General features: G+C 37.0%; 2 protein-coding genes across 3 annotated transcripts in view; both read right to left on the bottom strand.

Annotated features, from left to right (window-relative positions):
• LOC120427012 (adipokinetic hormone/corazonin-related peptide receptor variant I) overlaps positions 1-13,203 on the bottom strand; it is a 48,282-nt gene extending 35,079 nt beyond the window's left edge. Inside the window, exon 1 of one of the 2 annotated variants that reach the window (XM_039591832.2) lies at positions 12,468-13,203. In XM_039591832.2, the coding sequence (XP_039447766.1) occupies positions 12,468-12,705 (238 nt within the window). In that variant the 5' untranslated portion in view covers positions 12,706-13,203. The remainder of the gene's footprint in view (positions 1-12,467) is intronic. The other variant, XM_039591833.2, reaches the window with a different exon arrangement.
• A 1,282-nt stretch (positions 13,204-14,485) lies between these two features.
• Positions 14,486-16,922, bottom strand: LOC120427013 (uncharacterized). Its single transcript, XM_039591834.2, has 4 exons — positions 16,713-16,922; positions 16,413-16,636; positions 15,828-15,945; positions 14,486-14,906 (listed from the first exon to the last, which is right to left on the bottom strand). The coding sequence occupies exons 1-4, from the start codon at positions 16,845-16,847 to the stop codon at positions 14,718-14,720; spliced, it is 666 nt and encodes a 221-aa protein (XP_039447768.1). The 5' UTR covers positions 16,848-16,922; the 3' UTR covers positions 14,486-14,717.
• Between the last annotated feature and the right edge of the window lie 7,518 nt (positions 16,923-24,440).

Raw genomic sequence — 24,440 nt, forward strand, 5'->3', positions numbered from 1 at the left:
GCAACGCATCCGAGTTTAGATTTGGGACAGTCGTCCCAACCCTGATCAAGCCCAAGCTCAAGACATTCTTCAAAGTGAAACGAACGAGAAAATCGATTTATGATTTCCGCTGGGTTGCACGTGTCGGCAGCCCACAGTGTCAAATTTCCTGACAGTATTCTAAATCTACTATCTGATCTGATTGACTAAACATTTTAACAGTTCGTCAAAAGGGTCATGATATTTTTATCTTCATATCAATCTTGATATCGAATAATTCTCAAACATTTCGGCTTGATTTTTTATTTGGACTTCAAAAAATTAGCTTTTTCGGTTACCGTCATCTGGGGCGAATCGGGACTACAGTCTGAATAGGGACAGCAGTGTTTAAAGCACTTAAAGGATTAAAATTTGGAAATGGGTGTACACATTTTGTTTCGCCCCAGTTGACGGTACTATCTAAAATCACACGGAAAGCCCCCGCAAAATTGAATCAAAAACATAATTTAAAAAAGAAAAATTGCTCAACAAAAAAGTAAGGTTCAACTTCAATATCAAGTGATAATATTTAACGTCGTCGTCTGGGTTTACCCACGTAACCGGAGCCTATTTCACACGAAGACAAAGTGTTTATCTTCATGAAATGGTTGCTTACCTCAGCGACGAAATCCCAACCGTTATCAAACCCACGCATATGATGTTTGCCGTTGTAAACGGCGCAAAACGGTGGCATTTCAATCTAGGACTTTGACATGGGTTTGCGTGTCAACGGTGTTATTTGGACACGCATAACAGCAAACAAAACATGATGATTTAAACGCATCTAACATTCTTTTGTTGAAATAATGTGTATGTTGCAAAATTTGGTCAAACGTTGATGATTCTTGGATGATTCAAAATATTTTCACATCCCACAGTGAGTATTGAATAAATACTTGTATTTAAGATCAACCACCATCTTACAGTAAATAAACACATTGGATGGAATATAGCGATACCACGCAAAACCAGCAAATCGTTGGTATGTATGTATCAAAATGTCATCACCGACGTCATTACCACACACTCGAGCGAGATTCTTTGGAAAACATTAGGGGAAATATGCGTATTCTAAACAAATACCTATCTTCACCATATCCATGAGGAGATTGTTGCTCGATTAAAGCTTCAAAAAACCATAAGCCTCGAGTAAGAACACTCATTTATGCCATTTACTGAGCAAAAATATTTCTCATCATTTTGTTAGCACACACATCCACACGCAAGATGAGTGGTTAACCGCTTAACAAAAGTCTTTTCACTTGCTCAAACGTTGTTATAGCGCTTAAGATATGAAATTGCTTCCAACTATCGGCAAAATATTCTTTTGAGCACGGTTTGGCCACTCACATGAAAAATAATCTCGAAACATGTAATAACTAGCAAGCGCTATCAAAAAAACAAACGCGCCGAGTCATTTGACGTTTATACCTAATCAAATCGAAGGCTGACGAAAGGCGAGCGGGAAGAGAAGGCAAAAAAAGAACAAAGGCTGACCGCCACACCACCAGCAGAAAACTTTCTCTAAAATGCCATTTTTTGCAAGGGAATGATGAAACGAGAAGAATCACAAATCCGCATAAATAATTTCAAGATTGTTCAGGTGTAAACCGAAAACGTGATCAAAAATTAAAGTGGAAGAATAAGGCTTTTAACTGCTTATGTAACTGTCGGTGAACAGGACGCCGCACTGTTTAATCATTTTCTGACGTAGGGGAGAATTGGGAGACTTGATCCCCGGGGACACTTGATCCCATGCCTGTATCTCGTCAGAATGTGGGTAAAACAATTAGCTTTGTTCTAGAAAGTTGTGCGAAATTAACTAAAACTCATTGTAGAAAACAAAGAAAAAAATTAAAAAATGTTTAGATTGAGTTACACAGATTCTTCTAAGAAGTGCTGCAAAAAACTTCCAAGAGATCTTTTTTCTTTGTTTTGATAAGTATAGAAAACACTCAAAAATTATTCAAAACAATACTTTTATACATGAATTGTTTGATAAACATATCAACTCCAAAACCCTTACGCATTTGACGTTAAATTTATCGTCATACTATTTTTACAATCGATTGTTTAAAAAAGTGCGTTTAGAGAGACTTGATCCCTGGATTTTTACAGTCACTGGAATCAGCTTCAAGATTTATTAATTGGGCTGGGTTTTCATACATAGTTTCCTTTAGTATAGTTGTACATAACTTATTGCAGTTTGAACCTTTTTTCAAAAGTTTTGTAAACAAAAATTTCCAGCTTTTATAAACATGCTTAATTTTGGTCTAAAAAATAATATTTTAAGTTTTTAAATATTTTACATACTAAACTTGTTATATTTTGAACACAAACGTACAGGTTTTATGTGAAATTGCTGTAACTTATAGAAAATTAAAAGTTTGGATGAATAAGAAACATTTTGCTTAATATTTCTTCAAAATGTTGAAAGGGGGATCAAGTTACCCCTAACATTTTTAAAATGCCGGTTTAAAACATTTTTTTTAAACGCTTGGCATGATTCGAAGAGTTCATCTGATGAAATACCCTTATTAGCCAAACATAGATGAATGTTTAAGCTTTCGATTCATGCAAAAAGTTTATAGTTTTGTGAGAAATTGACAAAGTTATGTGCGATACAAAAAAAGGGGATCAAGTCTCCCCACTCTCCCCTACATTCAATTTTGCAGCCCAAAACCAGTTATTGAAATAGAAAAATAAAATTCTTTTTTAAATTTTCTTTTCTTGATTTGTGTGCACCTACGTCGACGACCAAGATTGTTTACTTTTTGCTCTTTGGTCTGACAGTCTTGATCTGACAGCTTTATCATGGATTTGGGTCTGGTCTAGGCGAGGGATAGGACACAGCACCTACCTGATTTTTTGTGAGTGGTCACTTAAAGTTTCGTCTGTGTTTGTACCGTTTAGTTAGTGAATTCAGTCTGAAAAGACGGTGTGATGTCTAGGTATTTAAGCAGACACAAAAGCTGCAAGAAAAAAGAACTCGGCCGATAGTAGAAAAATTGGCGGGCCCAGTGCATTCTCGTCAGATTAGAATACACTTGAATTTTTTTTTTTTTTTTTTATGCTTTGAGAAGGAATAGAATAACTTTTAGTAAAAGTCAAATCAAACAGAAATGTTGATAAGAAGTTGATCTACTGGTTGGTGTACTTGGTTTTAGTAAATTTCAAGGAACACTCCAGATTATCCAGCATCATTCAGACACGACCGCTTTTTAGGCTGAGAATGAGTATATTTCCTATCTTGGAAACCCCGGTTGCTTCACGAGAGACATAAAAATTAGGGTGATCCATGACATGACTGATATTTCAGAGCACGGTTTATTACCAACAAAAATTGTTTGCAAACAATGTTTGCGGAAATGGAATACACACTTGAGCCCATACTTTGCGTATTCATTTTAACTTTATATGTGATTTTTTTGGGTAGTGTTTAAGAACAGAATTCATCAAATAAACATAGTTTTGAGATATATTTATAAAATTCCTTACACAACTTCAAACCAGTCAAATTAATACGAAGCAAAGCGAAGGAACACAAATCAGCTCGTTCTAATAAACTAAATTTTAAGCACTCAATTTGTAAAGTTGAAACAAAAATAAACCTCGAAACGTACCAAATTGCATGACGAATTCAAACTACGAAAGACGCACTAAAGCGCTAAAATTCCGGCGAAATACTTTCCTCCAGCCAACTCCATGGGGCAACTGTCTCCACCAAGTGAGACGCAAAACAGACGACCCTAAGTAGGTGTTTGCTCATCAGCTTCATGTTCTTGAAAGCATCGTGAATAATAGAGCCTCTGGCACCAGAGCTTATAAGTGGTCTCAGTCAAAAAAGGAGGAAAAAACAAACGAAAAGTTCGTTTTGATTAACACAAAAAAAACTGATACAAAAACTGAAGCGCCTAATTTTAAGATCCATTTATCAATTTCAACAGTTTCGCATTCAATCAAAAAAGGAATTTCCTTGATCCACATCAAAAAGAAACAAAACAAGTTTGAATCAATTCGAAAAAAAACCTCTTTCCTTTCATGTTCATCAGTGCGTCATCAGCACACACGATTTTCTAAAGCCTCTTAATTTCCGGCTTTGAGGAGGGGGCTCAATTTTCAACCATCCGGACTGTGCGGTATATGATGAGCAAAATCGACCAACAGATTTGCTCGTCTCGGAAAAGGTAAAACTGAACCGGGCGAATCCGCTTTTTGTGGGATAAACTAACTTTAAGTTGAAAAATTCAAATGAGTCGCTCGCCAGACTACAAAATCATATCAGAAAAAGAAGCTTACACTAGCAGCAATTAAAATTTAGTATCACAAGCAAACTTTTGATTTGTGGGCTGTCGTAGATTCCGACAAAAAAATATCCAGTGCAAACAACGTTGCATGCAACCCAGAACCAGTAAATAGTTTTTTTTCCGAAATTTCCATAACAATGGCTGATTCATGAATGGGTTAGGATGATATTTTTTACTATCCTGCCCACCATTGAAAAAACGGCTAATATCCACTTTTGGCAAAAACGAGATATTAGCACCAGGTGGTAGAGGATGTTCCAACGCATCTTCTGGTACTTGAATTTTACTAAAATAGTGCTTAGACTTGGCTGCCGATGCGAAAAACCAAACGGCTAATATGCCACTCTTATGGGAAATTGCCTTGACGGAGATTTTGTCACAAACACTAAAACGCGTTTTTCTCGGAATACTTGATTTGGCATAATAGCCGAATTTTCAATTATGGGCAGTATCCTACCCCAAACAAATAATATGAATAAACTTATAAATTCACAGCACACCCACCGTGTTTTTTGAGTAGTAAATAAACTGAAATCAATTTCACGTCCGAGCAGAGAATCGTTCGTCACACCTTTTTTTTATCTCCACTACCCTGAAGCTAGCAAGATTTCCGGTTGAAACACACGTTGGCATGTGTCAAATAACACGCGTGACACAACGGAACCGAAAACCATATCCGGACTGACAGATCATAGTCATTGCACAAAATTGAAGAAAAAAAAAACCCAAAACGTTGTGTTCAGATTCATCCTTTTTGACAGTGAGAAAAGGCTACATCTGGAGCAACATTTGAAAAGGGCGCATAAGCATTTTGACAGCCAGAACTGTTTTGCAAATTCTCAGCCAACAGATCACTATTTAACAAACCCCGCAGTGTTGAAAGGTAGCTGGGAAGGCCAGCTATTGTTTAACATTTCAAGTTTTGTGAAAAAATACCTGTTGGCTCGGAATTTGCAAAATAATTTCAGTTGTCAAAATGCTTATCCGCCCTTTTCTCGTGTTGCTCCAGATATAAAAGTTTGAGTGTTTGTTTTTGTGTATTTGTTTGTATTTGTTAGTGTGATTTTATTAAATTTCATTTGCAAACCAACATCAAAGGGCCATGTTCGGTGCTAACCTGTGTCCTCATAGTTCTGCCTGAGCAGCCCAAATAACAACAACATTTTATTTATACACACTGATAGGGGAGCTGGGGGTAAGATGGCCAGGCGGGGCAAGACCTTACTGTTTTACTAAATATACTAATGAATATTACTAAAATGTTTAGCAATACTGTTTCTCGTGCTAAATAATGCATACCGAACATATTGTTAGAAATAGTATAAAAATAGCTCAAAATAAACAAATTATTTTTCAACTTGAAACTAGATGTAATTTTTCATGAATTACAACTTGGGCATTTTTGTTAGGTAACAATATGTATTCCTTGCTTTACATATTTTTTCATGTAAAATTGGAGTTTTCCTTAGATTATGTCCCTCAGAAAATTTAAAAAATGCGATGAGCTATTTGCAAAATATGTTTTAAAAAATAAGTTATTTGGGGGCAAGACGGCCACCTCCTCCGAGGGTAAGATGGTCACCCGTAATTTGTAAATTTTATTTGATATAGGTTATATTTTTGATGGTTTTTTTACTATTAAGACATATTTGTAGATAAGGAAAAGCATTTTCAATAAAACTATCCGACAATGGCTTGCTATTTCAATTTCTATAATTTTTTTAAATTTTTGTCCCTCCCCCCTTTGACCTCGGCAAGAGCCGAGAGAAAAAACTTTGAAAAATATTTGCTTCGGCCTAAAACAAAAAAAAACATAGGAAAACTTAATTCTTAAAAAGACATGAAATACTTGAAATACTCAAAATGCTTAAAATAATTGAAATTCTTGAAATTCTTGAAATTCTTGAAATTCTTGAAATTCTTGAAATTCTTGAAATTTTTTGAAATTCTTGAAATTCTTGAAATTCTTGAAATTCTTGAAATTCTTGAAATTCTTGAAATACTTAAAATACTTGAAATACTTGAAAAACTTGGAATACTTGAAATTCTTGAAATACTTGAAATTCTTGAAATACTTGAAATACTTGAAATACTTGAAATACTTGAAATACTTGAAATACTTGAAATTCTTGAAATACTTCAAATTCTTGAAATACCGTCATTGGGGGTGACTATGGGACAAACAGCGATACACCTCTCGTAATTTCTTTATAACAAAAAACAATTTAAATAACATCAAAAATCTTTCAACGTAGATTTGTTCTTAGATAGTTTACTAACATTTTCCCAAAATATGGTGGATTTTGATGAACACTACCTAAAATGCAGATAGCTTGAAAATTAATTGACCCAATCTCACCCCTTAGAGGGGTGACATTGGGTCAAATGAAACTAAAATGATGCTCAAACACAACGATACGGTAAAAACAGGTCATCCAACAGTATTTCTTCTTCGAGGGAATCGTATTGACATGCTACAATGTTTGAAGTGGAGATTTTCAAACATTTGGGTAATTTTCGAGCAATTCCAACAAAAATATTAGAAAAAATATTTTTCGAGAGGTCATTTTTGGCTAAAAACGTACCTCGACTTTAAACAGCTGCCAAAATAACAGGATTTGTTCTAGGGACGAGATTTTTTCAGCGAAGTCATCTTACGATGTCCCCTACACTACCCTTTTAACAGAACTCAGTTTCAATGAGAAGAACCTGAGAAATGGTAATATCCGTGAAAAATCACTTTGAACCAATCTCACCCCCCAGACCCAATGTCATCCCAACTGACGGTACTTGAAATTTTTGAAGTACTTGAAATACTTGAAATACTTGAAATACTTGAAATACTTGAAATACTTGAAATACTGGAAATACTTGAAATACTTGAAATACTTGAAATACTTGAAATACTGGAAATACTTGAAATACTTGAAATACTTGAAATACTTGAAATACTTGAAATACTTGAAATACTTGAAATACTTGAAATACTTGAAATACTTGAAATACTTGAAATACTTGAAGTACTTGAAATACTTGAAATACTTGAAATACTTCAAATACTTGAAATACTTGAAATACCTGAAATACTTGAAATACTTGAAATACTTCAAATACTTCAAATACTTCAAATACTTGAAATACTTGAAATACTTGAAATACATGAAATATTTGAAATACTTGAAATACTTGAAATACTTACTATAAATTCTTCAAATACTTGAAATACTTGAAATACTGGAAATACTTAAAGTACTTGAAATACTTCCAACATATCAAATACTTTAAATACTTGAAATACTTCAAATACATCAAATACTTCAAATACTTCAAATACTTCAAATAATTCAAATACTTGAAATACTTAAAATTTTGAAATACTTAATATCTTCCCTCCCCAGCTACCATTGAACACTTCAGGTTTTGTAAAGGAGCTGCCAAAACGCATAGGCGCCCTTTTCAAATGTTACTCCAGAAATACTTCAAGTGCCTAAAAAACTCCAAATTTTTGCTGATCCAACCGAAATATTAGTTATTTACTAATCCCGATGGTACATAAGTGACAAAAACGGTTCAATGCCATTGCAATAGAAGATCGTTAAATCGAACATGGTCACGCTATCTCTAGGTATTTATATTTAAGTGAAATTAATCAACTTCTATAAAGCTTAATCTGACTTTAGTTAGTGAAAATGACTTTTCAAACGAGGCATAAGCATCCTTGTTCTGGTCACCCTATCTCATGATAACCTTAGTAAAAATAATTAGAAAGGCTTTCACCTAGTTTTTGGATTTCAGAACAATTCTATACCATCTTCAACCAGAAACTTCAGCAATGCAATTTCATTAGCATGCTGAACAACATGTTCTCGCCTGTGTGGTCACAATATAAGCATTTTTCGGCTTGTGCTCGTCGGTGAAAAACGGTCTACTGGGAATTTAATCATTAAACGCCTTTCCCGAATTTAATGCAGAGGTATTTTTCTCAGTAGAGGATTTGTAATTAATTAAACATTCTGAAAATTGCATTCAACATATTTCTAGGCAAACCTGCTTGTAATTTTAAATATTAAAAAATATGTCAAATTAGTTTGAGTCAAAACAACAATAAGAGTTTTCCATGTTTGTCGGGAAAAAAAACAAATTTTGGGTATTTTATCATTATCACCAATGTTTCATTCACACAGAAACCGAAGTGTCAACAGCACAACAGGGGGGAACAACCAAAACTGTACAGACACGTGGCTTGGCTAAACATAAATCGTTTATAGCAGCGGACCTAATCGACCTCGTATACACCTGGTCATGCAAAATAGGGGATGAGGATGCACTTGAAGCGTGAAATAAACAAGTTGTTGTTTTGGCAGGATCGAGTCCTTGTGCGTGCCCGTTCACATGTGTCACTATACGTGCCTGGCAACATGGCAGCGATTATATTGGGGTTTATACACCCGGTGGAGTAATTTATTCTCGAGCGTGCCATTCATAAAAAAAAGGAAAACCATTTGTCTGATACGACCGAGGCATTGGCGTTCGGAAGGTACGGAACTGGAGCTCAGGGCGTATCCAAAATCAACTTATACTAAGTTGGTTGCTATAAACGTCATATATTTCAAGGCTTTTGCCAAGTCAAGGTAGGCCATACATTTATGGTTAACTCAAACCCTGAGCTTTTACCTGGTTCAGTGTGCAATTGCAACATTGCAATACATCTCTATGATGTGTATTTCAACAAATTTTACATAATAATTAAATGTGCCATCTTCAATACCAAGTTCATGCGAAATTTGATTGAAATTGAAATTCGTCATGTGGAAGACGGTAGGCACACATTCCTTCTTTGTTTCGAGAACTAAAATCAAACTGCATGACGCAGTTGCGATGTCTGGAGGTTATGCAAGCACAAGAAAATTATAGACTTCCGCATCCAATCAAACGAATGCTTATGTAGCTCCCCTTCAATTGCATAGAACATTCAACTTCTAGAAATGAGAAGTCAAAAGTTTACTCTATTTTGAGCAAACAATTGCAAATTTACGATTCAATTGAGGCTCGAAGGTCATATTTCTAATATCCGTTCAGTTTTATTTGATTGTTCAAAATAAACAGCAATGCCAAAAACTTAATTTTTACACCATCTCGCAAAAATATATTGGTTCACATTTTAGTTTTTTTTCTCCAATCAATAAATTGACAGAGTGTAAAGAATCGTAACAAAATAATTTAAAGGTAGGTTTTTTATCCAAAAACCCGTCGACTGTGTTGAGTTTGAAAAAACGGGATCAAGCGGGACAGCTTTATTACCCACACGTGACTGTATTCAATGGAATGCCTAGTTTTAACATTTAAAATGGCTTTAAAATCCCGTCCCAATTCGCCACGGCTGTCGTTGAATGTAAAAGTATAATCAACTTTTTCTAACGATAACAACCAACTGAGCTAAACAATAATGTTTGGTTTCCAGAAAATAGAAACATTAAAAATCTCAATCCAACCACCACCATATTTGTAGTGGCATAAAAATGAAATTATAGCATTATTGTTTACCTAAACTGCTCTTTGTTCCTTTTGCTTTCATCACCTCAAATAGGGGTAATTTTTAGACAAAAAGAGAAACAATTACTTTTCCTATAAATTTGTATGTTTCAAAGCCATGCTTACAAAACTCACTTCAATTCAATGTTGTTATTGTGTTGAATTAGCCTTTGTTGTTGTAGAGAAAAAACAACAATGTTGAAGCCCTGGCAGTAAATCTGTGTTATAAATACTGTATTACCACCAGTTACTCCTCACTTGACCTTTTGTTCCTACCGTTGACAAGGATATTCGTTAGCCAAACCCGAAATCTGTGCCTGTAATGATAAATATAATGAAGGGATTCAACCCGAGAACAAAAATCCCTCTTGCGTGGGAATTTCTGTAGTTCTTTCCACAGCAGCAAGCTTGCAAGGAATACAAAATGCGGTGAACCTTTTTCCATTTCAAGTCTCACCGCAAAAACCCAACCCGGCCGACAGAGTGGAATGTGGGTTTTTGTTTCACCTGCAGGAGAAGAATTTCTTTTGGAACATTGTTGAGCACGAATGACGAGTCTCCGGCAGAGTGTTAATAAAAAAAAAGCACAAATTGCTTGAAAGTATCTTGTGAAGAGAAGCAAAAAAGAAATATTAAGCATACTTGCGCCAAACAATCTGTTATTGTATTTAAAAAGCGCGCTCCTTCACGTTACACGTGTCACAATTATTTTCTTTGTTCATCTTTTGATACGAATACGTTCAACGTATGTTTATTGCAGAGTTTTGCAACGATTGTAGTAGTAACAGAAGATTTGTGATAAAATGTGTAAAATTTCATGAACAAATATTAAGTGCTGTTGAAACCCGATGTTTCAGGGAAAGAGAAAACCCACAAGGATAGTAAAATAACTATGTCCTAACTTCTACAGTTTTTTCATAATTTTCAGACCTTTGGAGAGCTAACCGGCTTCGCGGCTCCTGTCTCACAAGCAGGGTACAAGGATCAGGCTTGACAATCCCGTAAATCCCTTTGAAAATTGGGATTGGAAATTGAACAAAGAATATTCTAATAAAGAAGCGTGTATTAAGTGGTATTTAAACTCGCACCTTTGGATTGATGAGCATTGAACATGTAATCATCTCATATTAAATATTATGAATTGTTTGAAGGGATTAGAAGTCAAAATGTATACAAAAAAGGAAAGAAAAAAAAACAGTTTCAAAATGACAAGCCTAATTTTCAAAACTGTGTGCGTAATTCTCACTAAATAATGCGCATTGAATAATACACTCAACTTTTTCGTTTGACACTTTTTTAGTTTGTACCCCGTTAGTTGGTCAATGTTAAACTAAAAAGTGACGAACTTTCACTTTTTACACGGCGATCACGCACACTATCAAAACAAATGTTTGGTAGTTTGTGTGAACTCCGAGTAAAAGGGGTGTCAAACCAAAAAGTGACCCCGTTCGTTTGACAACAGTTGGTGTCAACAATCGGGGTTTGAGTGTATCTTTGCGATACAAGCTGGAGGATGAACAGAAAATTCACGGACGTGATTTTGAATGATCTCAGTTTGTTTACAAAAAGTAGTAAATCAAAGAAGAAGTCTGTTAAAGAGCTTTTTCGAAACCTGAGTCGTATTGCAGAACTAGTTTCGGTAGATCCGTGGTAGAATACACACGTTGATCACACAACAAATGTGGTAGAAAAGTATTCACAGCGATCATTTTTTACAGTTCGACCTCAACGAATTATTAAAAGAAAATCTACCGTGGTTGATCAAAGTCAGTTTTGGAATTTACTTTTAATTTTGAAAGCTCCAACAAAAATTTTATTTTTTTTTATTTTTTGTGTAATGGAATGGGGCCATCCATAAACCACAAACATACGAACATGTTTTGCATGGAAATTTTCCACGAGGGGATTGAGGATTCCATAAAAAAAACGTGTCAACGTTGTTTATGGATGGTCCCTTTCAAAAACCCCCATAGAGAAAAATACTCCAGAGTTTTTTTTTGGTTTTCAATGAATATAAACAATAAAAAGTGCTTTGCGAGTTTTTCCAGGTTGACCAAAGGTCGGTCGGCCAAACCACACTCCTATTCCGGTTTCTGGGTTACGAAGAACTGCGTCGGAAGTGGGTGGCGTTCTGCGAAGTCTTTTAGGAACAGCGTGTGAATGTGTGCACATTTTAATACCAATGAGCTTTGAATTTCTCAAATTTCATAAGTGGCATTGAATTCAATAATAAACGAACTCCAGGAAGAAATTCTGTAAATCATAATTACTTTTCAACGCAATTCAAAGGGATCTCTTCCAACTCACACGAAATTGAAATGCCCCAACCCGTCTTCGATTTGCTTGAATAATTTTCTGGTCCCAGATTACTAATCCGAGGTCCATTTTAGATATCTCATAACGAAGGGAACAAAAGTTGCTCAATTAGACCTCCCAAACACGGGAAAAATAAAAAAAATCGAAAAAAATTGGGCTGTAGGGGGTTAAACGGACCTAATAATGCGGAAACGCAATAATTTCATTTCAATTTAAGTTTGAATTAATCCAAAAAAAAATTAAGGTCAAGCACGTTCAGACAGCAGCATTTTGCCCGCGCCCTGCAAAACCCACCTGGAGCAGAAATTTCCGCATCGCTGGTCCCGTTGGACATATCCAGTCCGAGGATCCCGCTGCCGTTGCCGGTCAGTACGGCCAGATTCCGGTGGAAGGCTTCATCGCCAAAAGCAGGCGCCCCATGATCACCTTCATGTGGCTTCACGCCGGTGTGGTTCGGATCTAGCTGGAGCTGTTCCTCTAACTGGGGATGGGCATTATCCATGATTTTGCGTAGCCCCGCCGAAAGGTACATCCAGAAACGGGATGCAGCTGGCTTTACACTGCACTGCTAGGGGGATAGATCACTCTCACAAACGTGCTAACACTAACGAAGATTTTTTCTAGTTATTTTCTAGAACAACCATTTTTATTAAGATTTGATCACTTTTTTTGCATTTGAAGATCACTAATAATCACTACCAATAACTTGAGCATTCATCCGTAATCGTACATCCTTGACATACGGGAAGCACCTTCGAGCCGTATCCATCTTCCGAGGCGACCTTCATTTTCCTTCAGACGACAATCAAACTTTAATGCCTGACAGCACTTTAAAAGAATCGACGGTTGACATCCCACACGCCACCTTTAATTTCACGACGGACTAATGTTACCGCGTAAAAAGCCTCCGATCAACTAACGGGTCCATGTCGGCGTTCCGGATCAGCAACCGGTGGGCACCATACGAAAAAGGAATCCGGATGAGGTGAAATTCATTTCCCGGTCATGCGCACTCGTCGCCAGCATCCACCGCCGGTTCTATGAATGGACCACAGGAGTGACGGGCAATAGTGAATCCGGCCAGACAGTAAGGCAGGCCGACAAGATTTATTTACACCTTTGTTGCCATTGACATTGAGTTTCCTCCCAGCCGGGTTAACAACACACCCCTCGTGGCCTATTGCTGACCAGACTAGCGTGGGCAAACTGAATAATAACTATGACTTACGCATACGGAAGCCTTATAAGTGATATAATTTGTGCTAAGTTTTATTAAAAATTAATCCCTCAAAAAATATTTCTAACTTTTTTTTTTAAATTAGCTTGTAGGTAGTTCTAATTGATCGTATTTGTCAAGAAAGTCTCAGCAGAACCAACACTTTGAACTGTTCGTAGAATGTGCCATCGATCAGTGGCTCAACTTCCGTATAATTGTTTGTAATTAAAATCACTTATGGAGTTAACAGGAAACACTTGCTCCTCTAACCTGGCACAAGCTTGGTAACACAAGCCAACAAAAGTGGATAAACGAGATTCGAGATTTTGTTTTATCAAATGCGACTCAAACAAAAAAAAGTTCAAATCCAGGGTTCGTAATCATTCAACATTTAGAGCGAACGGTGACTGAGCGCTTCAATCGCCTTCACTGCGACCGACTCATTTTGACAGTTTTCTTTCGTTCGCATTCAAATGATTGCTGTCACCACGCAGCACTGCACGAGCAACAAATAGAGCGCAGTGCTCCGATTTCGTTCGTTTCAAATTCTTGTGCGTTCACTGACCATGACAGGCCAGCAAAGATCACGATTTGCCAACTAAAGACATGTGCAGCAATTTCCAATTTACCCGTGCGAGAAACCGATAATGGGATAAACTGTCAAAATTCCAAAACGTCACTGCGAATCTCCGGTTCGCTGCTTTTGTTCGTGTTTAAAGTTTGAAATGTTGTTGGTTGGTGCCATCCCTCTGTGTCTAAGTATTCTCAGCTGAGTCTGTCTCAACACAAGCTGTCTAGTTTACTGGTAATGAAGGACTATGCATAAATTACGTATTATTGAAACCAGAAGCCTTCTTCACTTAAAAAAAAGATGTTTGGAAGGTTGCAATTGGGTAGGTTGAATATTACCTCTTTTTTGAGTAATATTCCATAACAAATGAGTAAAAATATGAACCTGATGAAAATTTACCAGTTCCTTATGCAATATTACACATTTTTTCACAAAATCTGTCATCATTCCCTGATGAATATTACCACATTTTTTTCTGTTTATACTGAATCAAATAGACAAAATCACTAAGAGTGTGTGAGTCAAGGCACCCAATACGTAATTTATTCGTAACCCCTACTTGAAAAGGACACAGTGACGGCAATCAGTGCTGAACAATGCTGCGGAGTCATTTTGCGAATGCATCCAGATTTGCGCCGACATTATCTTGGATGACAGCATCGGATAATTGTTATGTCCTGTTAAGCAGATGGGCCACAAAACCGTTCTGCTTCGGGGCCGTCCACAAAAGGGGATTAATTTGCTTTGAAGTGTCTTCTCACTTCGTTCCGAGAAGTTTTCCGAACAGTTCGCGCCATGACTTCCCTTGCCGGTCGCCAACCGGTCCCAGCTTACGGATTTGTTCCCCGTTGGTCGCCAACCGGCGCTCGATGGCATCCAGTTGTGACTCCAGGCCGGTCAGGATCTCGGTGTGAGCGGCCATTACGGCGACGATGGGATGGTAGTGCTGTCAGGCAGAGGAAGAGGAAGAAGGGCTCGTAAAATATACTGCAAGACCGTGACTTAAGGAGGTGAATCGCTGCGAAATCCGTTTTTTATGGCTCCGGCTGATGAGATTTGATCAGACTTTTACGCCTGCTCATGAAATCGGGCAAAATTTAACACACCTGTGCAAAGTAATTTGGAGTCGTAGATCATCAGTGCGTCTTGCACGGCGTGAACAATTTTTTATTATCATTGAAAAAAAAGTAGCAGGCAGAGGCTACAAAGAACAATTAAAATTAATATTAGGACGTAAAAAGGCCTGAAAGAGGTGCTCTGCACTGTAGTCTACATTCAGGCTTATTCTTGAGAGTGAAAAGAGACTACAAGATGGCGTTAGTGTTTCCAGCCAGGTTTTTAAGTACATTTTTTTTGTTCGAGACGTCGTTCTGTTGTCTTTGCTGTCAACTTTACCAATGACAATAACTTGATCAGAAAATCCGTTGTCAAAACAAAGATGTTTGAATATTTTTCGCATTTTTGTAGGGATAAAATTAAAATGAATAATCCAAAATTGCTTCTTTAAACAAACAAAGTTTCAACCAGGTCAACAATTCTTAAAGGTAAGCTTTAAGCTTCTTTTTCCACAAATAAAGCGAATTTGCTCAATCATTTGGAAATATGCAGGCACCCAAAAATAATTTAAAGCAAAAGGGGTCAAACATAACCTATATCTGGCATAGTCATCGAATACCCCTCAAAAAGCTTTCAATTGTTCACATTTAAACGGTAATCAAACCGGACAGTCCAGACGATCCCTTCCACGGACTCTTTGTCAAACCCAAACAAGAACGGGAAAATCGCATCTCTCTTCAGGCCAATAAACCTAATTCCAATTAATTCATCAGAACCAAAAGCATGGTTGCGAAGACAGAACCAATTTTACCTTTTCGCAAGTTCGCCGGAAATCGTCCAGCTCCGAGCGCAACCGGTCGACACTTGGCTGCCAGTCACGTGCCATCGAGTGGTCCATCCGGTGGGCAACCTCCGTCAACAGACGGTAGCTGGTGATGATTGGTTTCCGTGGTTTGGTTTTTTTATTAGATAAGAGAGGGGGAATAAAGGAGGATGAATGAAGTAGTGGGTTTTGTGGAGTTTCATTAACGTCTCACAGCAATGCATAAGCAATGGTGAAATACTAAAAAATAGGGCACTGGTTTCCTGTATTGAATATTGAAATGAGACCTCGAAAAAACAAATCCTTAAAGAACCAATCAATCAACGAAGAAACTTTTCTGGCACGAAAGCAAACACAAAGTATAAAATCGCAAAACCCATCCTTTATCATGGGTAAACAGGCAGCCCAACATTTGAAAAGGGTATGACGGCTCAGTTTTTGCCTAAAATCAAACTAAATTAAGCTACTGTTGCTGAACTCAAAACACGACCTACCAAACTTCCTATACGTCCTCATCGGAAGTTGTTCCTGCTGCCGGCGGACAAAAAAGAAAAAGTTCACAAGAGTACTTACAAGTTGTTCCGTTCAGCGAACACATTCCGGCAACAGTTTCGCTGCGATGAGTTTGATGAACTTGCTGAGGCCGCTGACGACGACGGCAGTTCCTGTGGGCATCGCTCCAGGGCGCTTATTGATTGGGCCATCTCGTCCAGCACGAGGCCAACGGTGCGTACCGAATCTTCCAGCACAGATTGCTCCCGCAGGGCGACCTCCAGTTGCCACGGCAAAAGATTTATCTGCGGGAACGAGCAAGGCAAGGGGGTGGGGACGATAATTACTCACCAGAAGCGCAAAAGGCTGAAACTGCTGTACCATGTCACAATTTTGGTGTACTTTGGCATCCCACTGATTGACGGCTGCCGACTGGGTGCTGAAGACCGGCTCGAGATCCTCTCCGAGCAGCGTCAGCATCAAGTCGGCAAAATTTTCCAAATCGTTGAAGTTCATGCTGTCGGAATTTTGACTAGACCAGAGCAAAATTTGATCTCTTAGAAGCTCGAGTGGCGAACCTGAGTGACACAGAAACTGGTTGCTATGAAAACGCTTGAAAGCTCCAGAAATCGAGTTACCATGCTTCTCCATCGAAATAATATATTTTGGTACATTTTAATGGAGCCGCGTGGTAATCTAATTTTCGATGCAAGTAACCACAGTCGGAATCCGCTCACGGAGGTTGTTTGACCGCCATATTGGCCACCATCTTGGATTGCAATAAGAGTGGTTGAAATTTGACTTTTTACCGCCCATATTTAGAATCTCGAACATGAGTTCGATTGGACGACAACTCGAGCATCCCAGACCAAAAACTTTTGTTTACGATTTTGTATGGTGGTAGCATTTTTACAAATAAGCCATTTTTGTGATTGTTGTCAAGAGCATAAACACCTTAGCAAACACCTTAGCAAACTTTTTGCGCTAAAGTCAATCAATAAGCAAATAATGAGCAATTCTCCAACAAAGCCAGAAATGAATTTCATTTGTATTTTCTGATTTGATCAAAATTTGTCTCAAATTTTGTAAGGGGCATTTCTATGACCAAAGAAGCCATTTTGTGACATCCATACAACCACACAAAGTTCCATACAGAGTTGTAGGTATTGGTGATAAGTATTTGAAAAATCTAAAACAATGTTTCGAAAACTGTATTTTTTATGTGTTTTAGGGGACAAACATTTCAAAAGTGCAGAATATTCAATATTACTCCATTTTGACTTATGGATTGAACTAAATCTTCTTGCACAATCTCAATTCAATTTTCATCAACTTTGATAAAAAAAAATGTCAAATATTTTAATATTTCTATTGGCAGGAAGGGGTTACATACTTTTTATTCAAATGGTATAACATTAATTATGATGAGTTTACCAAAATTAAATATTAAATTTTCATTCCATAATATAGTAACTTGTGTTGCCCAACAAATGACCAAGATATATTTAAAGTTTAGAGTTAAGATTATCCGAAATAACCTTGTGATGAGAATTTCAGAAGAGTCGGTTAGTCCAATAAGAACAGTTAATTAATTGAAGTAATTAAATCAAACACATTTCTTGCATTTGATTATTTTTTCCAATACATTTTCAAGGCTTTGTTGCCAAAGAGTGTAAAAAATGTATACTTCAGCTTAAATTTCGGGAAATGGGATATATTTTTCACGGAAAACCCTGGGAATTCTCCGAATTTTTCCCCGGGACGAGAAATTGGACGCCATAGTCATATTTTGATTCCAAAAAATGAAACTTCAATAATGGCTTTACACAATTTAAAAAAAAAATCTAGGAATGGTTCAGGTTTGAATCCTAATCTAAATATTCAGCATTGAAATTCGAACCCACTGGTTCCGAGCTTCCGAGTAGTTACGTCCAAATTGCAAAATTTTACTATTCATTTTTTTTTTCAAGTGTTTTGAAAAAAAGCTTGCTACCGGGCAGGTGGGAATAACAGAGATATGTAATACCATTTCAATAATAAATCGGCAATTATCCCACAAACTGTTATAGAATTTTCTTTTGGAAAACGATCCATGAATAATAGTTTGATAACAAGTTATGCTATCATAACTAAGTTTGCAATAAAATCTTTTTGTCTCGTCGATTTTGTAATAACCAATTGTGTTATCATAACAAAGATTGTTATTGATTGAAGTTTTTCAATAAAATCTAATACCATTTTATGTTATTTGGATCATGTTTTGGTTTCCAGGGCAGACGGTTATAACAAAATTCATGCCATTTCAATAACAAATACTGGTAAAATAACAAAAAGTGTTACGCAATCTTCTTGAAAAATCCATAATTGCATAAGAGTTTAATAACAGTTTATGTTATCATAACAACATTTGTTATTGGTCTGATATTGGTTGAAAGCCAAATCAACATGGGAATAACATTTTTTGTAATGGAAGTATAACTCCAACTGTTATTAGGATGATCGGATTAGTTGTTAAAATAACAAAAAATAATAACAAATGTTTGTTCGAAGAATAACTAAAAATGATATTAGCGAATAATTTGATTTTTTACAATAACATTACAATAACAATTCAATAACAAAAAAATCATAGCGACGAATAACAAATCTTGTTATAAATAACATAAAATGTTATTGGCCTAGTATTTTCAAATATCAAAAAATGTTATTCCCAAGTTATTTCCGTCTGCTCGGGTTGTTGTAATAAAAGAATGTTCTCAGCTGCTTGCCAAACATATTTTCAAAAAAAACTTCAACGATCCCGGGTCTTTTGTGGGTCTTTTTCTAGGCGTCCGAAGGTTATGTGTGGTGAGTTACCCAAAACCTCTTTTACGCAAACTTTTTTTGTGCAACGCATATTTTTTGTGTACTTTTTTTCTGAATATTCCTCAATTTAATATCTTTTATACACCAATAATTTTTTTCCGAAGACTTCAAACGGATCAAAAAAAATGACCATTTGTGTGTGTGTGCAACCAACCAAACGGGACCACGTGGTCGCTTCTTACAAATTGAGTTGTTTCCATGTATTTTTAGATCTACATTCTATACATGCAAATAACTCGCATAGGCATTTGCAAGGTGTTAGCTCTGCCGAGCTTCGGTGACCCATTTCTACGCTGGCTAGCCGAGCGCGAGGTACTTCAGCTTTATCGACAAGCCCCGCCCTGAAGAACGTTTGGACCAATCGGATTCAAACGTTATTTAGAACTTCCGAACCCTCAAATGGACAAGGACCCAGCGCGTATATAGTTGATAGTAACAGTATTCCTAATTCCAGTCGCGAAGGCATAGTGGTTAGCATTTTTGCTTACCAATCCAAAGGGCGGGGGATCGAACCCCAACTCGAGCGACTTTGATTTTTCGTTCATGTTCAGAGTTTCAAGATTTATATTTCCTATACTTTCTCGTTGGGAGCAGATGGGAATCGAACCCAGGACCATTCGCTTACAAAGCGAACACCGTGACCAGTTAGCCACGGCCGCTCCGTATCAAAAAAAAAAGACCATTTTTCTGTAAAAAGCAGCAATACAAAAAAAAACAACCCATTTCTCTGTTAATTTTTCAATCACGTTTTTAATCATTCCGCTAACGAAATTTAATTGCACTTTAATTCTTTCTTTCCAATTAGGACATTTTTCTAATTCTACAATCACAAAACGCAATTATAATTCCTGTTGGCAATGCGCATAATTTCGCTCCCGGTTCTAAGTATCCACTCATTCTGGCAGCAGCCCCGAAAAGGTACAAATATTCCGACGTTTCTCTTCATTATTCATTATGCAATCAAAACTCGCACTCGATCCGGCTTCACTGCTAGGTTACAATTTACCCATTTTTTGCCCCGTCTAATTTATCACACATGTAGAGCGCAGAAAAACGTACCTTTTCGTTCATTTAGTATTTATTACAAGCACACTGTTTCGTTTGAAATTTGGCAGAGTATTGCTGGGAAAAAATCTGTTTGAGTTGGACAAAGCACATAATGCGTACAACAAGAGCAAATGTTGAATTAAAAATCAAACTTTTTTCGCTTGTTCACGAGTTGATACCCTTTTCGTGGAGCATAATTTGCGATACAATTGATTCATTTCTCTTTCAACGAAATAAATGTAAAATTGCAATCAGAGCTATACAATTTGATTTAAATTGAAAAAAGTAAAGGCATACCTTGAGGGATGACAAGTCTCTGGGCGTAAAAGAGTAAATCACAAAATGCTCTCAACAAAAAGATGGTTTCCTGGATAAGCAAATTCTCCCGTTTTTCCCCGAAGCCACATTCAATCCCTCTAGTGTTTATCAAACACAAATGCTTGCTTTCCCCCATTTTATAAACATTTCGATAGGCCATTAGATAACACCTATACGACTTGCTAAATGTCTAAACTGGTTCCATTCCCCAAAGAGTGTGGGTATTTCTGGGGTAACTTCTGCTGTAGGTTTTCCCAACAATATATTAATCGAATCCCAACACAAACAGCATCCTGTCACGTTTTCTGGTCCATCCTCTGACGAGGACTTTGCACGCCGCCTGAGCAAAACGGATCGAACTGCGACATTCCTCCTACGCTCCTATTCGGCATGTGCCATCCTGTGGGACGAGAACCGGGGACCAGGTCAAAGCTCAAGGCAAACGAAACCCTCAAGTGTGTGACGACGAGGTTGGGTGGCAACATTGCCGAAACCACTCAGTGTGTCATAATTGGGATTCCATGGGACTGTGCTGGGTATCGACCGCCCCCCAAATGGACGAAGAAGCGTTTTCGAATGCTGCACAAAGTTCGATCAATGTGTTGCTTCATATTATGCTAATGTGACTTTTATTCAAGTTATGCCGCAATTTTCGAGTTATTTGTGAAGTGAGACAATAACACTAGTCCATCGAATTTCCATCCGATTAACCTAAGAAACAAAAGTGAATTTGTGGATAGTTGGTTTCACGATTTTCGCCGTTAATCGGCAATGAAATCATGAATCGCTGGCAAACTTTCTTCGCCCGCGCAAGAGAGAGGAGGCGAAACTCGTAGAAGAAAATTGGCCCCGTACTGTTCCGAGAAAATCAATCAGTAGAAGACTTTTTGTGAATCTCACTGATAGCACTTAAGCAACGAATGACTTCAAAAGTTAAAGCCTCCTAAAATAATCAGACAAACAGCACAACTTAAATTAATTTATTTTCGTCTTAAGGGGATGAATTTACACTTATGTCAATAGTTCCCGTTTGAAGATACAAAAATAGTGTAGCAAAAATCGTGGTGAAACAGCTCTAGTTAGAGCGTCCAATTTCCAGTCCCGCGAAAAAATTTCCTGGGAATTCCCGGGCTTTCCTAGAAAAAAATATTTCCCGTTTCCCGGGAAATTTGTAAATTCCCGAAAAATAAGCGGAAGTATACATTTTGCTACCTTTTTGGCACCAATGTTTTGAAATTAATTATACAAAAATACTTATAAGAGAACCTGATTTGATTGTATTCATTTCAATCTACTGTTAATATTGAACTAATCGGCTGGTCTGTAAATTGCATGTCAAGGTTTAATTCAGATATTTTTTTCTGAAACATTCTTAACTTCTTGTATTTTGGCAACAAAAATTACGCTAGTGTGGAATGCATATCAACTTTTTTTATATTCGATTTAAAGGAATTTGAAAATATGATATTCACCTATTTTGGCCAAGATCAAAACTTAGTTTTGTTTAAGATTTTTGTTTACCTTAACCAAATTAAATGGAAATTAAAATGATATAATTATTTTTTTCAAGAAGATCTTCTTTAAAAGTATTCGAGAAATTCCTGTTTGACGTAATAAATTTATGAAGCACGTGAGCTACCAAGGGCGTAAGAGGGTTCAATATGAAAAACGTTACTTAATCCACCCTTAGGTGGTTGGTGCCTTCCTCTCATTCAAAGGGTAATGCTATCCAAAATAGACACGCTCGTGGGAAGGTCTTTAAATTACCTATTCATCTTAATATCTGAGAACTAGCCTCCAAAAAGTGTATAAATAACTCTTAAGTGATAGGGTTGTCAGATCTTCAATGTTTTGGACGCGTTGGAAAGGTCTTTTGATTACCTGTTCAACGACGGGTTGCATGATAGATCCGGACAACATTTTCATCGTGATATCTGAGATCCGGCTTCCAAAAAGTGCATAAATAACACTTAATTGCTAATAACTTTTGATAGGGTTGTCAGATCTTCAATGTATTGGTCGCGTTGGAAAGGTCAAAAACCACCCTTTTTACAATCTTCCGGACTTTAGTCAAAATCGTTTTTTTAGCATAACTTTTAAAGTACTTTACTAAACTCCATAATTTTCAATAGGGACTTATGGGACCCCAAGACGAATCGAATGAGATCAAAACGGTCCAAATCGGTTAAGCCAGTGCTGAGATAATCGAGTGCATATTTTTTGGTGCACAGACCCACATCCCTACGCACACACACACACAGACATTTGCTCATAATTCGATTCTGAGTCGATAGGTATTAGGGTGTTTCAGCCAAACAAAAAAGTTCTCAGAATCAGGCAAACCGAGGTTCCCCTAGTAGAGGATACCCATAGGGACTCTCATGCCAAATATCAGCCCATTTGGTTGAGAATTGGCCTGTCCCCAGCGGTTCAAAGTTTACATGTAAATTACTATGGGATTTTTATGCTTTTCGTTCAATCGTTCCTACAGGTCTTGGGACAACATGGATTCACTCGGAATAAAGACAGGTGTGTAGGGGATGGTCCAATGAACACATTCCAGAAGGAATTAGGCTTGTCCATTCTGCCTCCAAGGTGCGCATTGGATCGACGTCCGGTGTCTCCAGAATCATCGATTCACCCTTCAAATGTACGCATTGTCCTTAGTATGCTATGACGGCTAGCTGAAAATTACGACGCCCCATGTCAGACGGTGAACACGTGGCAGAGCATCTACTCGAGTTTTGGCTCAGAAACATTCTTAAAAGTACTAAAATTATAAATATTGATGTTCCTGGAAGAATTTCAACTATCCTACATAAAGTAAAATGATGTTGTTGTTAATAATGCAATCGATGCCTCTCCACGTGTTCACCGTCTCATATGGGGCGTCGTGGTTTCTACCTAGCCGTCATAGCATACTAAGGAAATGCGATGCTTTTGAAAGATGAATCGTTGGTTTTGGAGACACCGGACGTCGATCCAATGCGCACCTTGGGTACAGAATGGACAAGCCTAATTCCTTCTGGAATTTGTTCATTGGACCATCCCCTACACACCTGTCTTTATTCCGAGTGAATCCATGTTGTCCCCAGATCTGTAGGAACGATTGAACGAAAAGCATAAAAATCCCATAGTAATTTACATGTAAACTTTGAATTGCTGGGGACAGGCCAATTCTCAACCAAATGTGCTGATATTTGGCATGTGAGTCCCTATGGGTATCCTCTACTAGGGAAACCTCGGTTTGCCTGATTCTGAGAACTTTTGGTTTTGGATGAAACACCCTAATAGGTATACATGAAGGTGGGTCTAGGAGGTCTAATTGAGAAGTTCAGTTTCGAGTGATTTTATAGCCTTTCCTCATTAAATTGAGGAAGGCAAAAACGTTTGATTTCAACCACTTTTACACTTATTTTAATCTAATTAATTTATTAGGCCATATAATTAAAATCATACCTAAATGGAACCATGAAAAATCATTTCAAATAAAACTTCGTATCATATAAAATTTACCCAAAGAATGCAAACATATCTAAAAACTCGCATCAAATATTTTAAAACTTTGAGTTGTTAATTAAAAAAATGTTTCAGGCTAAATAGCGGAAGAAATTAGATTTTTAAGGCAAATTAAATGCGATTTGTTTACAAGTTGGAAATACAAGTTCAGGAATAAGTTATTTGCCATGAAAAACATTATTTTTGCATATTTTGTACAATTTCATTTTTATGGTCACTGAGACAAATTTAAAAGCAATTTTATTGTTTTAGAGCATAGATTTTCACTGTCCAAACACTATTGATTGAAAAAAATACTTCTCAACAAAAAATACCAAAATCTTTTTTTGATTTGGTACGATTTGACAGCATAAAAAAATA

This window comes from Culex pipiens, chromosome 3, assembly GCF_016801865.2.
Source record: "Culex pipiens pallens isolate TS chromosome 3, TS_CPP_V2, whole genome shotgun sequence".
Classification (NCBI taxonomy): Eukaryota; Metazoa; Arthropoda; class Insecta; order Diptera; family Culicidae; genus Culex; species Culex pipiens.

Excerpts from the sequence above, each read along its gene's own strand:
- LOC120427013 (XM_039591834.2), bottom strand. The coding sequence starts at position 16,847 with ATGAACTTCAACGATTTGGAAAATTTTGCCGACTTGATGCTGACGCTG. Across the intron at positions 16,637-16,712 it reads TACACCAAAATTGTGACATG|ATAAATCTTTTGCCGTGGCA; the intron begins GTACAGCAGTTT and ends TCGTTCCCGCAG. Across the intron at positions 14,907-15,827 it reads TCCGGCGAACTTGCGAAAAG|CACTACCATCCCATCGTCGC; the intron begins GTAAAATTGGTT and ends TCTGCCTGACAG.